Here is an 18,491-nt window from a genome sequence, read left to right on the forward strand (position 1 = left end):
AGAGGTCATGGGTTCAAATCCCGGCTCCGCCACTTGTCAGCTGTGTGACTTTGGGCAAGTCACTTCACTTCTCTGTGCCTCAGTTCCCTCATCTGTAAAATGGGGATTAAGATTGTGAGCCCCACATGGGACAACCTGATCACCTTGTATCCTCCCCAGCGCTTAGAACAGTGCTTTGCACATAGTAAGCGCTTGACAAGTCATCATCATCATCAATCGTATTTATTGAGCGCTTACTGTGTGCAGAGCACTGTACTAAGCACTTGGCAAGTACAAATTGGCAACATATAGAGACGGTCCCTACCCAATAGTGGGCTCACAGTCTAAAAGGGGGATGCCATTATTATTATTAGTAGTAGTAGTATTACCCACGCGCTGAGATGCACACACTGTTCCATCAGCCATTTTTTTCCCCATTTGGATTTTTGGGTCACATGTGTTCTAAAGAACTAAATCGGGAAGTGTAAAAGACTCCCAAAGTTTTGGACTATCTCACCTAAATCAGGATGTATTACTCTTACCTTACTCTTGCTACCTTGGGTTTTACAATAAGGGAAGGTTCACATTCTGAGCTTTTGTGGTTTCTTGAGAAGCTGCCAGAAATCATCATCATCATCATCAATCGTATTTATTGAGCGCTTACTGTGTGCAGAGCACTGTACTAAGCGCTTGGGAAGTACAAATTGGCAACAGATAGAGATAGTCCCTACCCAACAGTGGGCTCACAGTCTAAAAGAGGGAGAAATGGAATATTCAGTTCCTTTCTACTGCTCCTTGGCTTCAATGTATATGGCAGTGGCTCCGTGTGTAAGTATTATTGCCAAAGCCCAGATCATAATGAGGAAGACCCCAACTGAAGAAAACGAGATTTACCTGTTCTCCAATTTCCACCTTTTAAATCTAGGTTGATTCCTAGGTTCTTATCGGGGCTGGAAAAACGTAACGATAAAATAATGTAAATGATATAAAATAGTGTCAGTGGTTGCAGGAATCATTCCACTTCATTTTACTTGAACACGGTATCAGAGATAAATCAGTAAAATGTGTTGCGCCACTCCACAGGGAAGCAACGGGGCCGAGTGGCTAGACCACAGGCCTGGCAGTCAGAAGGACCTGGGTTCTAATCCCAGCTCTACCACTTGTCTGCTGTGTGACCTTGGGTAAGGCACCTCACTTCTCTGTGCCTCAGTTATCTGCAAAATGGAGACTAAGACTGAGCCTCATGTGGAACAGGGACTGTGTCCCACCTGATTTGTTTGTATACACCCTAGTGCTTAGTACAATACCCACCACATAGTATGCGCTTAACAAATAATAATAATAATGGCATTTATTAAGCGCTTACTATGTGCAAAGCACTGTTCTAAGCGCTGGGGAGATTACAAGGTGAACGGGTTGTCCCACGTGGGGCTCACAGTCTTAACCCCCATTTTACAGATGAGGGAACTGAGGCACAGAGAAGTGAAGCGACTTGCCCAAAGTCACACAGCTGACAAGCGGCGGAGCCGGCGTTTGAACCCATGACCTCTGACTCCAAAGCCCGGGCTCTTTCCACTGAGCCACGCTGCTTCTCATTACCATTGAGAATACCATTGAGAATATAAATACCATTATAGCGCTTAGTACAGTGCTCTGCACACAGTAAGTGCTCAATAAATACGATTGAATGAATTAGTATTATTATTACTGTTGTTATTATTGTTATCACTGTTATAAGCCCCACAGATTCATTCATTCATTCAATCGTATTTATTGAGCGCTTACTGTGTGCAGAGCACTGTACTAAGCGCTTGGGAAGTAGAGAAGCAGCATGGCTCAGTGGAAAGAGCACGGGCTTTGGAGTCAGAGGTCATGGGTTCAAATCCCAACTCCGCCACTTGTCAGCTGTGTGACTTCGGGCAAGTCGCTTCACTTCTCTGTGCCTCAGTTACCTCATCTGTAAATTGGGGATTAAGACTGTGAGCCCCACGTGGGACAACCTGTTCACCTTGTAATCTCCCCAGCGCCTAGAACAGTGCTTGGCACATAGTAAGCGCTTAATAAATGCCATCATCATCATTATTATTATTACAAGTTGGCAACATATACAGAAGGTCCCTACCCAACAACGGGCTCACAGTCTAGAAGGGGGAGACAGACAACAAAACAAAATATGTGGACAGGTGTCAAGTCATCAGAATAAGTAGAAATAAAGCTAAATGCACATCATTAAGAAAACAAATAAACAAGTAGAATGTCAGGAGAATTCAGCTTTGATTCTGATTCTTCTGGAAAGTAGTGTATGACTCAGAATAGATTTGGGCCTCAATTTATCCATCTTTTAAAAGTTTTGTGTAATCAGCTTTTTTTTTTTTCATTTGGTTGATTATTAACCAATGGAATAATTGAAGCAGAAAAGCAGCGTGGCTTAGTAGAAAGAGCCCACGCCTGGGAGTCAGAGGCCGTGGCTTCTAATCCCGACTCCACCACTTGTCAGCTGTGTGACTTTGGGCAAGTCACTTCACTTCTCTGGGCCTCAGTTCCCTCATCTGGAAAATGGAGATGAAGACTGTTAGCCCGACTTGGGACAACCTGATAACCTTATATCTCCCTCAGGGCTTAGAACAGTGCACATAGTAAGCGCTTAACAAATATCAGCATCACCATCATCATAATTGTGTCTGCTCCTTATCCATCTTGAATATATAACAACAAAAATAAGAATCGTAACAATAATGATAATAATGGTGGCGCTTGTTAAGTGTTTACCGTATAATAATAATAATAATGGCATTTATTGAGCCACATTTCCATTGAGCCACACTGCTTATTCACCACTCCCTCAGCCCTATAGCACTTAGAGTGTTTATCCATAATTTAATCTATTTATAGTAATGTCTTTCTCCCCCCAGACTGTAATCTCATTGTAGGCAGGGAACGTGTTGACTAACTCTGTTACTTTCCCAAGCACATAGGTCAGTGCTCTGCACACAGTAGGTGCTCGATAAATACGATTTATGGAAATAATGTTTTTCATGACCTATTCACTGCCTGTCTGCATATGTAAGCTTTTTTGAGTAACAAGCTCAAGTTAAGTGTTTTCTTCTCAGGTGGGCACTCCAGGTGTTTATAATGGTTTTGTTTAATTAGTCCTGAATCAGATACGTATGCTTGGCCCTAAATTCAAGAGATACGCGTTAAAATCCGAAAAGTGACAGCTAGATCTTTTCAACACAGGTTTGAGACCACTGGGTACATAATGGCTCTGCCTAAGGGGACTAGCCCATTGCCGGATTAGGATATTGTAAAATCTTGTAGTACATGGGTCACATCTTTTCCCTGTAGAAGAACAAAGCTATGCAGGCAGTGGTGCTCACATGTTTTTTGATGAGGAGGAAGAGGATGATACCAGTAAAGGGTCTCACTCAAAGTATCATCAACGATGCTTTGAGGCTCTGCCCATATCATAACCAGTATTTGCAATGAAACAGAATCAGGAAAAATACATTCAGTAACATTGACTCTCTCTCTAGACTGTAAGCTCATTATGGGCAGGGGACGTGTCTTCTAATTCTGCTGTATTGTACTCTTCTGAGTGCTTAGTCCAATGCTCTGCACTCAATAAATGCCCTCGAATGATGGATTGATTCTGTATCCTATTCCTAGACCTCATTAATGATGATGATGATGATGATGGCATCTGTTAATAATAATAATGATCATCATCATCATCATCAATCGTATTTATTGAGCGCTTACTATGTGCAGAGCACTGTGCTAAGCGCTTGGGAAGTACAAATTGGCAACACATAGAGACAGCCCCTACCCAACAGTGGGCTCACAGTCTAAAAGGGGGAGACAGAGAACAAAAACAAACATACCAACAAAATAAAATAAATAGGATAGATATGTACAAGTAAAATAAATAGAGTAATAAATATGTACAACCGTATATACATATATACAGGTGCTGTGGGGAAGGGAAGGAGGTAAGATGGGGGGATGGAGAGGGGGACGAGGGGGAGAGGAAGGATGGCATCTGTTAAGCGCTTACTATGTGCAAAGCACCGTTCTAAGTGCTGGGGAGGATACAAGGTGAAGCGCTTACTATGTGCCAAGCACTGTTCTAAGCGCTGGGGGCAGAGGATACAAGGTGATCAGGTGGGGACTCACAGTCTTCATCCTCATTTTCCAGATGAGGTCACTGAGGCCCAGAGAAGTGAAGTGACTTTCCCAAAGTCACACAGCTGACAAGTGGCGGAGCCGGGATTAGAACCCATGACCTCTGACTCCCTAGCCTGAGCTCTTTCCGCTGAGCCACGCTGCTTCTAATGTTTTTGCTATTATCAATAGACCTTGTTCACTAAACTCCTAAGGTTATCCTATATAGTATGGACAGTCGAGTCAAAGGTAAAAGTCCCCTGGCTCTTTCCCTGTCTGAGTAAAGCAGAGTTTAGTCATGTACACCTCATCCTATAGTGCCATGCTTGGCTGTGATAAGGTACCAACTTGTACTTCCCAAGCCCTTAGTACAGTGCTCTGCACACAGTAAGCGCTCAATAAATATGATTGATGATGATGATGATGATAATGATAAGGTACCTAGAATCCAGTGTCAGTTTACACTTCTATTCCGTCAGGAAACTTCCTAAACAGCAATCTCCAGGCATCATCGAAAATCCTTGAGACAGTCATCCAGAAACTGCTGCGTGCTGATGACTGTTCTCCGGTGGCTTATAGAAAATAAGACATGCACCTAATTCTGAACTGCTTAGAAGAATCAGCATAGCGCTTTTGACAGGCAATAATCCTGCAGACCAAAGTTATGTACCAGTCCAAACTCCCTGTACATTTTCATCATAGTCCCAAAGCTTTATACTTGCAATCTCGTCTGTTGCCGGGGTAGTAGGTTCTCCCCAAAGTGCCCAGATAGACAGAAGAGCAGAAAACCTAATGAAAACTGCCAGAATGTCCTTTGGAATAGTGCCAATCAATCAATCATATTTATTGAGCACTTACTGTGTGCAGAGCACTGGACTAAGCGCTTGGGAAGTACAAGTTGGCAACATATAGAGACAGTCCCTACCCAACAGTGGGCTCACAGTCTAGAAGGGGGAGACAGAGAACAAAACCAAACATACTAACAAAATAAAATAAATAGAATAGATATGTACAAGTAAAATAAATAAATAGAGTAATAAATATGTACAAACATATATACAGGTGCTGTGGGGAAGGGAAGGAGGTAAGATGAGGGGGATGGAGAGGGGGAATAATAGAAAATAAGACATGCACCTAATTCTGAACTGCTTAGAAGAATCAGCATAGCGCTTTTGACAGGCAGTAATCCTGAAGACCAGAGTTATGTACCAGTCTGCTCTTGGCAACCCCTGTACATTTTCATCATAATCCCAAAGCTTTATACTTGCCATCTCTTCTATTGCCGAGGTAGTACGTTCTCCCCAAAGTGCCCAGATAGACAGAAGAGCAGAAAACCTGATGAAAACTGCAAGAATGTCCTTTGGAATAGTGCCAATCAATCAATCAATCGTATTTATTGAGCGGTTACTGTGTGCAGAGCACTGGACTAAGCGCTTGGGAAGTACAAGTTGGCAACAGATAGAGACAGTCCCTACCCAACAGTGGGCTCACAGTCTAGAAGGGGGAGACAGAGAACAAAACCAAACATACTAACAAAATAAAATAAATAGAATAGATAGGTACAAGTAAAATAAATAAATAAATAGAGTAATAAATATGTACAAACATATATACATATATACAGGTGCTGTGGGAAGGGAAGGAGGTAAAATGAGGGGGATGGAGAGGGGGAATAATAGAAAATAATAATAATAGAAAATGACATGCACCTAATTCTGAACTGCATAGAAGAATCAGCATAGCGCTTTTGACAGGCAGTAATCCTGAAGACCAAAGTTATGTACCAGTCTGCTCTTGGCAACCCCTGTACATTTTCATCATAATCCCAAAGGTTTATACTTGCAATCTCTTCTGTTGCCGAGGTAGTAGGTTCTCCCCAAAGTGCCCAGATAGAAGAGCAGAAAACCTAATGAAAACTGCCAGAATGTCCTTTGGAATAGTGCCAATCAATCAATCGTATTTATTGAGCACTTACTGTGTGCAGAGCACTGTACTAAGCGCTTGGGAAGTACAAGCTGACAACATATAGAGACAGTCCCTACCCAACAGCGGGCTCACAGTCTAGAAGGGGGAGACAGAGAACAAAACCAAACATACTAACAAAATAAAATAAATAGAATAGATAGGTACAAGTAAAATTAATAAATAAATAGAGTAATAAATATGTACAAACATATATACAGGTGCTGTGGGGAAGGGAAGGAGGTAAGATGAGGGGGATGGAGAGGGGGAAAAATAGAAAATAATAATAATAGAAAATAAGACATGCACCTAATTCTGAACTGCTTAGAAGAATCAGCATAGCGCTTTTGACAGGCAGTAATCCTGAAGACCAGAGGTATGTACCAGTCTGCTCTTGGCAACCCCTGTACATTTTCATCATAATCCCAAAGCTTTATACTTGCCATCTCTTCTGTTGCCGGGGTAGTAGGTTCTCCCCAAAGTGCCCAGATAGACAGAAGAGCAGAAAACCTAATGAAAACTGCCAGAATGTCCTTTGGAATGGTGCCAGACAGACTGGAGCACCAGCAGGGCATCATTTCATCTCAAACTGAAGGATTTCAAAGCTGTAGGAATGCCCAGCTTCTAGGTAGCAGACTGGCCTAGAACTGGGAGGCAGGAGACCTGGGTTCTAATCCTGTCTCTGTTACTTGCCTGCTGTATGACCTTGGGCAAGTCACTCGACTTTTCTGGGCCTCAGTTACCTCATCTGTAAAATGGGGATTAAGACTGTGAGCCCCATGTGGGACAGGGGCTGTGTCCAACCTTACATCTACCTTACCTTACATTCATTCATTCATTTAATCGTATTTATTGAGCACTTACTGTGTGCAGAGCACTGTACTAAGTGCTTGGGAAGTACCTTACATCTACTCCAGTGTTTTAGAACAGTACTTGGCACATAGTAAGTGCTTAAATACCTTAATAATTATTATTATCATTGCCTGCTGTGTGACTTTGGGCAAGTAACTTAACTTTTCTGGGCCTCAGTTTCCTAACAATAATAATAATAATAATGGTATTTGTGAAGTGCTTACTATGTGCGAAGCACTGTTCTAAGCACTGGGGGGATACAAGGTGATCAGGTTGTCCCACGTTGGGCTCACAGTCTTAATCCCCATTTTCCAAATGAGGTAACTGAGGCACAGAGAAGTTAAGTGACTTGCCCAAGGTCACACAGCTGACAAGTGGCCGAGCAGGGATTCAAACCCACGACCTCTGACTCCAAGCCTGGGCTCTTTTCACTGAGCCACGCTGCTTCCTCATCCGAGAAATGGGGATTCGTTACCCGTTCTTTCTCATACTTAGATTGTGAGCCTTATGTGGGAGAGAGACTGTGTCTAACCTGATTATCTCCTGCCTTTGGGACATGTGTACTTGAATGTCCGCATGTCCAAGACTGAACTCCTTGTCTTCCCTCCCAAACCCTGCCCTCTCCCTGACTTTCCCACCTCTGTTGACGGCACTACCATCCTTCCCATGTCACAAGCCCGCAACCTTGGTGTCATCCTCGACTCCGCTCTCTCGTTCACCCCTCACATCCAAGCCGTCACCAAAACCTGCCGGTCTCAGCTCCGCAACATTGCCAAGATCCGCCCTTTCCTCTCCATCCAAACTGCTACCCTGCTCATTCAAGCTCTCATCCTATCCCGTCTGGACTACTGCACTAGCCTTCTCTCTGATCTCCCATCCTCGTGTCTCTCTCCACTTCAATCCATACTTCATGCTGCTGCCCGGATTATCTTTGTCCAGAAACGCTCTGGGCATATTACTCCCCTCCTCAAAAATCTCCAGTGGCTACCGATCAATCTGCACATCAGGCAGAAACTCCTCACCCAGGGCTTCAAGGCTGTCCATCACCTCGCCCCCTCCTACCTCACCTCCCTTCTCTCCTTCTACAACCCACCCTGCACACTTCACTTCTCTGGTGCTAACTTTCTCATTGTGCCTCGTCTCTCGTGTCTCACCGCCAACCCCTGGCCCACATCCTACCTCTGGCCTGGAATGCCCTCCCTCCAGTTGATCAATATTAAATGCTTTTTAAGGTTTTATTTGCCTTGATTTTGGGGGCAAGAAAAAACATTTAGGATTACAGATTTCTTCTAAAGCCCAAGTTAAGACAAGTTCTTAAGAATGGTGTGTGGGTCACCTACATTTCTGAAACTGCTGTGAGAACTGCTGTGGCTTAGAGGTAAAGTAACAGCCTGGAAAGGCTAGAGGCCCGGGTTCAAATGTCTGGTATGGTAATTGAAATAAATTGTAAATTCACAAGAGGGCTTAGAATAAGTCAACTTGGAAGGCTCACATAAAAATTTACCTGTATATATGTTTGTACATATTTATTACTCTATTTATTTATTTATTTATTTATTTTACTTGTACATATCTATTCTATTAATTTTATTTTGTTAGTATGTTTGGTTTTGTTCTCTGTCTCCCCCTTTTAGACTGTGAGCCCACTGTTGGTTTGGGACTGTCCTTATATGTTGCCAATTTGTACTTCCCAAGCGCTTAGTACAGTGCTCTGCACATAGTAAGCGCTCAATAAATACGATTGATGATGATGATGATGATGAAACTAATCCTCTTCACCTACAGCTTCAAAGTGGCAGCAATGTGATTAGCCAGTTGCCTGCATCAAATATATAGGGTCGATATTTGTATAATTTTAGGGAATTTATAAAGTGAAGTTATGGTTATTTCGAGAAAGGTAAAAATGATCAGTTTTGTAAGTTTCTTCTCTCTGCGTTAGAATGGTGGCCACCGGCTTTTATTCATTCAGATAGTTTTGTTCAGCAGTTTTCAAATGTATTCTCCTTTTTGAAACTTTCTCCTCGTAAAGGCCTAACTTAACAAATGCAATATGGCATGTGTGCTAAAGATCCAGACACACCGTGGAACATTTGAGTATAAGTTTCCATGGACAGTTTTTTTGTACTTTAGGGGAAAGGGTCTGGGTCAGAATTGCCAAAATGCACTGTAACGCAAAGTAATTTCCATGACGTAGTTGAAAAGAGAGCTAGTGAAGTTGACATGAGTTACAGCATTTGATATAAAAGGCACTTCTTTTATTAGTGCTCTGAAACAAAGCTTCAAATCAGCCCACTAGTAAAATACACAAGCAGGATAAAATCCAAGATGACAGAGGCCCCTTTTTGTAAGATCAACGGTCAGAAGATTACTTTGCTGTAGAAAACGATTTGCCAGTTAATCTTTGAGGTAATCCCTGAGCAAATTTATAAATAAGTGCCTGATGATAATAATAATAATAATAATAGTAATAATCATGATAATAATGTGGTAATCATTAAGTGTGTACTCTGTGCCCAGCTGTGTACTAAGCGGTGGCATAGATACAAGATAATCAGGTCAGACGCAGTCCCTGTCCCACGTGGGGCTCACAGCCTAAGAGGGAGATATTTAGTATTTGTAAGAAACTGAGGTTCCCAGTGATTTCTTGACACTGATCCTTTGAAGGATTACCCCCTGGACTTTAACTTTTAGTCTTTGTCAGTTACTTTTCAAGATAAGTTTGAAATGTTGGCACCGTATAAATAAATTGTCTTTCTGCAAGATACAATTTTTCAAAGAATAAGGTTCAGGAAAACCAACTCGCTACAAATAGGAAAACGTATATTCTTGCCAAGAAAAGCGATGGAGCTCCAGTGCTATCTCATATCCACTTGTGGGTTGCCTTTATCCATCCATTCATTCATTCTTTCAATCAATCATGTTTATGAAGCACTTACTGTGTGCAAAGTACTCTATGAAGCATGTGGGAGAGTACAATATAACAGCAAATAGACACCTTGCCTGCCCACAATGAGCTCGCAGTCTAGAGGGAGAGACAGACATTAATATACAAATAAACGAATAAATATGTAAATAAATAGCAGATATATACAGCTATAAGCATATGAGCTGTGGGGATGGGAGGGAAGATGAATGAAGGAGTAAGTAAGGGTGACGCAGAAGGGAGTGGGAGAAGAGGAGAGGATGACATAAGGCTTTGGGAAGGGACTGTCTCTATATGTTGCCAATTTGTACTTCCCAAGCGCTTGGTACAGTGTTCTGCACAAAGTAAGCGCCCAATAAATACGATTGAATAAATGAATGAATGAAGTTGGGGAGAGCAATTACCTGTCTGATATGAGGAGGGAGAGTGTTCCAGGCCTGAGGTAGGACGTGGGCGAGAGGTCGGCAGCGAGATAGAAGAGAAGGTTAGCATCAGAATGGCCTTCGATTCTCAATCTAGCACAGTAAGGATGTGGTTTTTTTCTCCGTTCCCCCGTATTAGGTTATTTGCTTTCTCGAAGAGAAGGACAAGCAGGATCTCCTGAAAAGCCCCTGTCTGATCTGGGTCGTCTCTCATATCTGGCCTACTGGAAGAGCGTCATATTAGAATACCTCTATCACCACCACGAGAAACACATCAGCATCAAGGGGATCAGCCGGGCTACTGGCATGTGTCCTCATGATATTGCCACAACTCTGCAGCATCTCAGTATGATTGACAAGAGAGAAGAAAAGTGAGTAGATGATAATGATGGTATTTGTTAAGCGCTTACTATGTGCCAGACACTGTTTTACGCACTGTTTTACGCACTGGAGTAGCTAGAAGTTAATTAGGTTGTCCCACATGGGGTTCACAGCGTTAATCCCCATTTTACAGGTGAGGTAACCAAGGCACAGAGAAGTGAAGTAGAACTCAAAACCACCTTAAAAGGGGTGCAGAGTATTTATAAATTAGCTTTTAAGCTATGAGTAAGCTGTTATTAATATTAAAGCTATTTGTATTAAGCTTTTAAGCCAAAGAATTCTGGTAGTTTGCAGCATGGTTTGGGTCACAAGGTATATAGTGCATATTGTTTTTTCAGTGGTACTTGTTAAGCACTTAACTATGTGCTAGGCATGTTCCATGTGGATACAAGGTAATCAGGTTGGACACAGTCAGGTCCCACAAAGGGCTCACAGTCTTCATCCCCATTTTTCAGATGAGGTAACTGAGGCACGGAGAAGTCAAGTGACTTGTCCAAGGTCACACAGCAGACAAGTGGCCGAGCTAGAACTAGAACCCAGGTCCTTCTGACTTCTAGGCTTGTGCTCTATCTGCTAGGCCACACTGCTTCCAAGTTTGCTGAGTGGGTGGCAGACGTGGTGAGAAACCTTAATAAATTTAGCATAGCCTTAAAAAAAATATGCTGGTGTTTCCACGTGGTATTAAGCTTGTTAACTTTTCCATTAGTATCTTTCCAGATATTTCTTTATCAGAGATATGGTGCAAGTGTTAAAATTAAATAAATCTTCATCCCTGTCTTTCTCCCGTGTTCTTTTTGTTCATTATGCTACAGATTTGTAATCATTAGAAGGGAGAAGCTGATATCCGGCCATATGGAGAAGCTGAAAACCAATGCCCGCATTAATGAACTTGACCCTGAGAGTCTAAGGTGGATGCCATTGTTGGTTTCTAATGCAGCAGTTTCTGAAGAAGAGCTTGAAACTGAAAAAGAGGTAAATAATCACTGCCGTCAATGTAAATTGATTTCCTCCACTCCTAAGGCCTTAAATAATATTTAGAAATTGTTATTAACATTATAGGCATACCCCACAATAGAGGCCTAATGCCCTCCTTGAAAATATGGCCGATATCATGAGATCCATTTTCTCAAAGGCTTACGTCTTGTAATTGGGGTCCATTTCCGAAGCCTCTAGAAGACTATAAAATGACTTTTTTACTGCTACATTAAGCGTTGCTATACTATTTGATCTTTCTCAAAGTAATTCAAAGTGTAGCGTAACAATGTTAAATAAATGAAGAGTTCTGTAATTATGGAGGAGACTACAAAATTGGAAACTTGGTTTTAAAGACGAAGTGGGTTTTTGACTTTACTGAAGAAGTTGAATGATTTCAGCTGAATGATAATCTTCTTGTCTTCAGAAAGTACCTTGCAAGTGGCCTGCTTCTTCCGAATACCTCTTCACACCTTTGAACTCGTATTCTCCATCACTGTTTTCTTCATTTTAGAGTTTCATTTGGTTTATTTAAAATTGATGCAAGACTTCCTAATCTCACACCTTTCCTCTGGTGGTCAGAGAATGATGGTAACCTCTTCATCAGGGCCTACAGTGAAGGCACATCTCCTCCAAGAAGCCCTCCATGACTAAGCCATCCTCTCCTCTGCCCCCACTCCCTTCTGCGCTGCTCTTACTTGCTTCTTCATTCATCCTCCCTCCCATCCCCAGAGCACATACGTATATATCTGTAGTTATTTTATCTATTTATTCATATTAATGTCTGGCTCCCCATTTAAACCATGAGCTCGCTGCGGGTAGGAATGTGTCTGCTTGTTGTTGTTCTGTACTCTCCCAAGTGCTTAGTACAGTGCTTTGCACACAGGCAGTGCTCAATAGATATGATTGAAAGAAAAAATGAAATGAATACAGTGTATTTTGTAGTGATGCATTGGATTTTGGAGGTGTCAAGCAATAATGACCGTCTCCCCACATTGGATGTATCATGGGATGCCTGAAACTTGGATTATGCGTGTATTGGCAATCAACCAATCAATCAATCAATCAGTGGTATTTATTGAGTACTTACTATTTGCAGACCACTATACTAAGCACTTGGGAGAGCACAGTACGACAGAATTAGCAGATACGTTCCATGCCCTTAAGGAAATTACAGTCCAGAGAGATGCTTTGCAGTGGAGACTGTAGCTTGTGAAATAATTAAACATTTGACATTTGGGTACTTTTAACATTAATCGGTTATATAGTGGTTTTTCAGAGGTTTTGGAATAAAGAGCTGTGATTGGTTTTGCTGCCTAGTTTATGAAAACTAAAACATTTGCCTTTGATCCCAAGACTGTTTTTTCACCCCAAGATAGTGTTGGCAGCATGTAATCTGATCAGATTGGTACTAAATTCAAAGTCTGCAGTGTTAATCGATTCTTTGTGTTTATGAACTTGCTGAAAGTGATCCATGCCGGTGAGCATGTAATGTAGTGGTAAAGAACTTAAATCAATTCATTGCATCATTAATAGTGCTAAATATCCCATGTAACACAATCTTCTTTGGTTTGTTATGCTATCCATGGCTGAAGAGCCAGTAGGTGTTCTGCCAGACACCTAAAACAAGGGTCTGTTAACCAGCAGAACCCATCAGGGTTAACTTAGAGTACCTCTTCTACTAAATATTAAAGCTGAATAGAAATAATAGCTTCTCTAATGATAGCCTTCTCTCTATACCTTTATACCGTCTGTCTCGCCGCCAACCTCTCGCCCTCATCCTGCTTCTGGCCTGGAACACCCTTCCACCTCATATCCGACAGACAATCACTCTCCCCAACTTCAAATTCCCCCTCCTTCTTAGACTGTGAGCCCCATGTGTGACCTATTATTTATTTTATTATTATTATTATTATTATTATTATTATTTATTTTATTTTGTTAGTATGCTTGGTTTTGTTGTCTGTCTCCCCCTTCTAGACTGTGAGCCCGCTGTCGGGTAGGGACTGTCTCCATGTGTTGCCGACTTGTACTTCCCAAGCGCTTAGTACAGTGCTCTGCACACAGTAAGCGCTCAATAAATACGATTGATTGATTCAAAACCTTCTTGTAGGCACATCTCCTCCACGAGGGCTTCCGACTAAGCTTTCCTTTCCTCTTCTCCCATTCCCGTCTGCCTCACTCTAACTTCCTCCCTTTATCCATCCCCCATTCCAGCCCTGCAGCACTTACATACATATCTGTAATTTATTTATGTATATTAATGTCTCCCCCTCTAGACTGTAAACTCACTGTGGGCAGGAAATGTGTCTGTTTATTGTTATATTGTACTCTACCAAGCCCTTAGTAGAGTACTCTGCATATGGTAAGCACTCAATAAATAATAATAATAATGGCATTTATTAAGCGCTTACTATGTGCAGAGCACTGTTCTAAGCGCCGGGGAGGTTACAAGGTGATCAGGTTGTCCCACATGGGGCTCACAGTCTTAATCCCCATTTTATAGATGAGGTAACTGAGGCCCAGAGAAGTTAAGCGACTTGCCCAAAGTCACACAGCTGACAATTGGCAAACTCGGGATTTGGAATGCCTGGAATGTCCTCCCTCTGCCCATCCGCCAAGCTAGCTCTCTTCCTCCCTTCAAGGCCCTACTGAGAGCTCACCTCCTCCAGGAGGCCTTCCCAGACTGAGCCCCTTCCTTCCTCTCCCCCTCATCCCCCTCTCCATCCCCCCATCTTACCTCCTTCCCTTCCCCACAGCACCTGTATATATGTATATATGTTTGTACATATTTATTACTCTATTTATTTGACTTGTACATATCTATTCTATTTATTTTATTTTGTTAGTATGTTTGATTTTGTTCTCTGTCTCCCCCTTTTAGACTGTGAGCCCACTGTTGGGTAGGGACTGTCTCTATATGTTGCCAACTTGGACTTCCCAAGCGCTTACTACAGTGCACTGCACACAGTAAGCGCTCAATAAATACGATTGATGATGATGATGATGATGATGATGGTTTGAACCCATGACCTCTGACTCCAAAGCCCGTGCTCTTTCCCCTGAGCCGCGTATAATTGAATGAATGATAGTAATAATGATAATGATGTTAAGCACTTTTCTACGTACCAAGCACTTTACTATGATCTGGGGCAAATGCAAGCTAATCGGGTCAGACACAGCACCCGTCCCACATACGGCTTGCAGATGAAAAATCTGAGATACAGAAAAGTTAAGCGACTTGCCCGAAGTCTCACAGCAGGCAGGTGGCAGGGCCCGGATAAGAACCTAGGCCAAACTGCTTCCCAGGCCAGTGCTCTTTCCATTGGGCCGCACCGCTTCTCTCCTTAAACCAGCTTGTTTTCGTCTCTTCCCCAGGCTGAACATCTTATGGAGCAAGCTGGCTCTTGGGAAAAAGAAGAGCGAGAAGTCGAAGCAACCCGAACTAATACCAAGCAATCACCTGCAAAAGTACAATCAAAAAATCAATATTCGCCTTCTCCGGAGACCGTATCTGTGTCTGGGGAGCGAGGGCAGTTGACAGAGCCATCTAAAGAAAGCAGTGAAGAGGAGGAGGAGGAGGAAGAGGAGGAGGAGGAGGAGGAAGAAGAGGAGGAGGAGGAAGAGGAGGAGGAGGAGGAAGAAGAGGAAGAAGAGGAGGAAGAGGAGGATGACAAAGAAGAGGAAGAGGAGGAAGAAGAGGAGGTGGAGGAAGAGGAGGAAGAAGAAGAAGAGGAAGATCATCAGCCCAGCTCTCCTCCGAGGCTGACAAAACCACAGTCTCTGGTAGTAAGCAGAAAGGTATGTCTCTTGTGTTTTCTTAATCACCGAATCAGTTTCAACCCGATCTCACTTGCTGTTTTGAACACTCCACCGTCAGCATTTGCTAAGCTGTTTATTCCTTCGCATCAGTTTATCTGTGTGTCTGCCCTTTCCATCACCGTTGTTTAACTTGCGTTCGTGATTGCGTTTATCTTTTGAATTTGAGCATGGTCTATAGACACATGCAAAACTCCCGGGGTTAGATTTCACAATGATTCCTGCCACCTGCTGGTATGTATTAGTATTGAATTGATTGAAAGCAGATCAATCAATCAATCAATCATATTTATTGAGCGCTTACTGTGTGCAGCGCACTGTACTAAGCGCTTGGGAAGTACAAGTCGGCAACACATAGAGACAGTCCCTACCCAACAGCAGGCTCACGGGTGTGGGCTCGCTCTCCCTTCTCTTTCAAATGTTTAAAAGGTAGATGCATTCATTCGTTCATTCAGTCGTATTTATTGAGCGCCTACTGTGTGCTAAGCCCTTGGAAAGTACAATTCAGCAACAGAGAGAGACAATCCCTGCCCATAACGGGCTCACAGTCTAGAAGGGGGAAGACGGATCCTTCTTTACCCCTTCTACCAATTGAACCGCAGATATCTTTCAAAACCAGAAAGTAGGTAATAAGAAGAAGAATGATGGTATTTGTTAAGCGCTTACTATAATAATGATGGCATTTATTAAGCGCTTACTATGTGCGAAGCACTGTTCTAAGCGGCGGGGAGATTACAAGGTGATCAGGTTGTCCCACGGGGGGCCTCACGGTTTTATCCCCATTTTACAGGTGAGGTAACTGAGGCACAGAGAAGTGAAGTGACTTGCCCAAAGTCACACAGCTGACAGTTGGAGGAGCTGGGATTTGAACCCATGACCTCTGACTCCAAAGCGCGGGCTCTTTCCACTGAGCCATGCTGCTTGCGTATAATAATAAGAATAAGAATAAGAATGGCATTTGTTAAGCGCTTACTATGTGCAAAGCACTGTTCTAAGCGCTGGGGGGATACAAGGTGATCAGGTTGTCCCACATGGGGCTCACAGTCTTAATCCTCATTTTACAGATGAGGTAGCTGAGGCTCAGAGAAGTTAAGTGACTTGCCCAAAGTCACACAGCTGACAGTTGGCGGAGCCGGGATTTGAACCCATGACCTCTGACTCCAAAGCCCGGGCTCTTTCCACTGAGCCACGCTGCTTGCGTATGTGTGTGTAATCTCTCCTGACTGCCCAAAGACTTCTTTTCCCCTAATCACAAATTTTACATGAGGAATATTCCTAATATTGCGTTCGCTCCAACAGCTCGAAGTTCCCTCATTACTGTTACGTCTTTGAAGTAGTAGATGTTGCCCCCATTTTCTAAATGGAGAGATTCTAGGCACCAAGAGGTTAAATAATCTAGATACTCTAGCTTAGTACAGTGCTTGGCACACAGTAAGTGCTTAACAAATACCACAATTATTATTATTATTACTCTCCTGGCTCTCAGCTGGCCTTGTGCTTCATGTCTATCCACTAGTTCCCTACTGAAGACATTCCCCTTCTGTAACCAGAGGAAGGAGAAAGAGAATCAATCAATCAATCAATCAATCAATCAATCAATCGTATTTATTGAGCGCTTACTGTGTGCAGAGCACTGTACTAAGCGCTTGGGAAGTACAAGTTGGCAACATATAGAGACAGTCTCTACCCAACAGTGGGCTCACAGTCTAGAAGGGGGAGACAGAGAACAAAACCAAACATATTAACAAAATAAAATAAATAGAATAGATATGTACAAGTAAAATAAATAAATAGAGTAATAAATATGTACAAACATATATACATATATACAGGTGCTGTGGGGAAGGGAAGGAGGTAAGACGGCGGGGATGGAGAGGGGGACAAGGGGGAGAGGAAGGAGGGGGCTCAGTCTGGGAAGGCCTCCCGGAGGAGGTGAACTCTCAGTAGAGAAGAGGGATGGGAAAGGTGGGGTAGCAGGGGGAGAGAGAAAGAGAGAAAGTGCTTATTATGCATCAAACACTGTACTAAATGCTGAGGTATTCAGTACATTCAGTCGAATTTATTGAGTGCCTGCTGTGCCCTTTCCTTCCTCTCCCCCTCGTCCCCCTCTCCATCCCACCATCTTACCTCCTTCCCTTCCCCACAGCACCTGTATATATGTATATATGTTTGTACATATTTATTACTCTATTTATATATTTATTTTACTTGTACATATCTATTCTATATATTTTATTTTGTTAGTATGTTTGGTTTTGTTCTCTGTCTCCCCCTTTTAGACTGTGAGCCCACTGTTGGGTAGGGACTGTCTGTATATGTTGCCAATTTGTACTTCCCAAGCGCTTAGTACAGTGCTCTGCACACAGTAAGCGCTCAATAAATACGATTGATTGATTGATTGATTGATTGCTGTGTGCAGAGCACTATATTGAGTGCTCGGGAAAGTGCAATATAACAATAAACGGACACATACCCTTCCCACAGCGAGCTTTATGGGGTAGATACAAGATGATCGGTTCCCACGTCGAGCTCACGGTCTGCTGGTTGAGGTCAGGGAATGTGTCTGTTTATTGTTGTACTGTACTCTCCCAAGCGCTTGACGCAGTGCTTTGCATAGAGTGAGCGCTCAGTGAATGTGATTGAATGAGTGAATGAAGATACCTGTGATTCCTCAAAAGCCTCTTAAGCAGCTGTCTGTTGCAAAGGGAAATACGTCTAGCTCAAGTTTGCTGCTGCAGCCTCCCCTTTTTAGTTGAATTTTAGTTGAATTTTAGCCTAGTTTCCCCTCCAATTTTTTGGAGATTGTCAAGTTTCCCATGCCCTTTGGGCACGCCATACCCTCAGCCCCGCAGCACTTACGTACCTAAGCTCGCTGTGGGCAGGGAAACAGATCTACTACTACTCTGTTCAACTGTACTCTCCCAAGTGCTTAGTAGAGTGCTCTGCACACAGTAAGTGCTCAATGAATGTGATTGAATGAGTGAATGAAGATACCTGTGATTCCTCAAAAGCCTCTTAAG

General features: G+C 42.7%; 1 protein-coding gene across 1 annotated transcript in view; it reads left to right on the forward strand.

The window, feature by feature from the left end:
* Positions 1 to 18,491, forward strand: part of KAT6B (lysine acetyltransferase 6B) — a 346,051-nt gene that overhangs the window by 306,579 nt on the left and 20,981 nt on the right. Inside the window, 3 exon segments of the mRNA XM_038743525.1 lie at positions 10,439 to 10,670; positions 11,493 to 11,652; positions 15,031 to 15,453. Coding sequence (XP_038599453.1) covers positions 10,439 to 10,670; positions 11,493 to 11,652; positions 15,031 to 15,453 — 815 coding nt within the window.

This window comes from Tachyglossus aculeatus, chromosome 3 (assembly GCF_015852505.1).
Source record: "Tachyglossus aculeatus isolate mTacAcu1 chromosome 3, mTacAcu1.pri, whole genome shotgun sequence".
Lineage (NCBI taxonomy): Eukaryota > Metazoa > Chordata > Mammalia > Monotremata > Tachyglossidae > Tachyglossus > Tachyglossus aculeatus.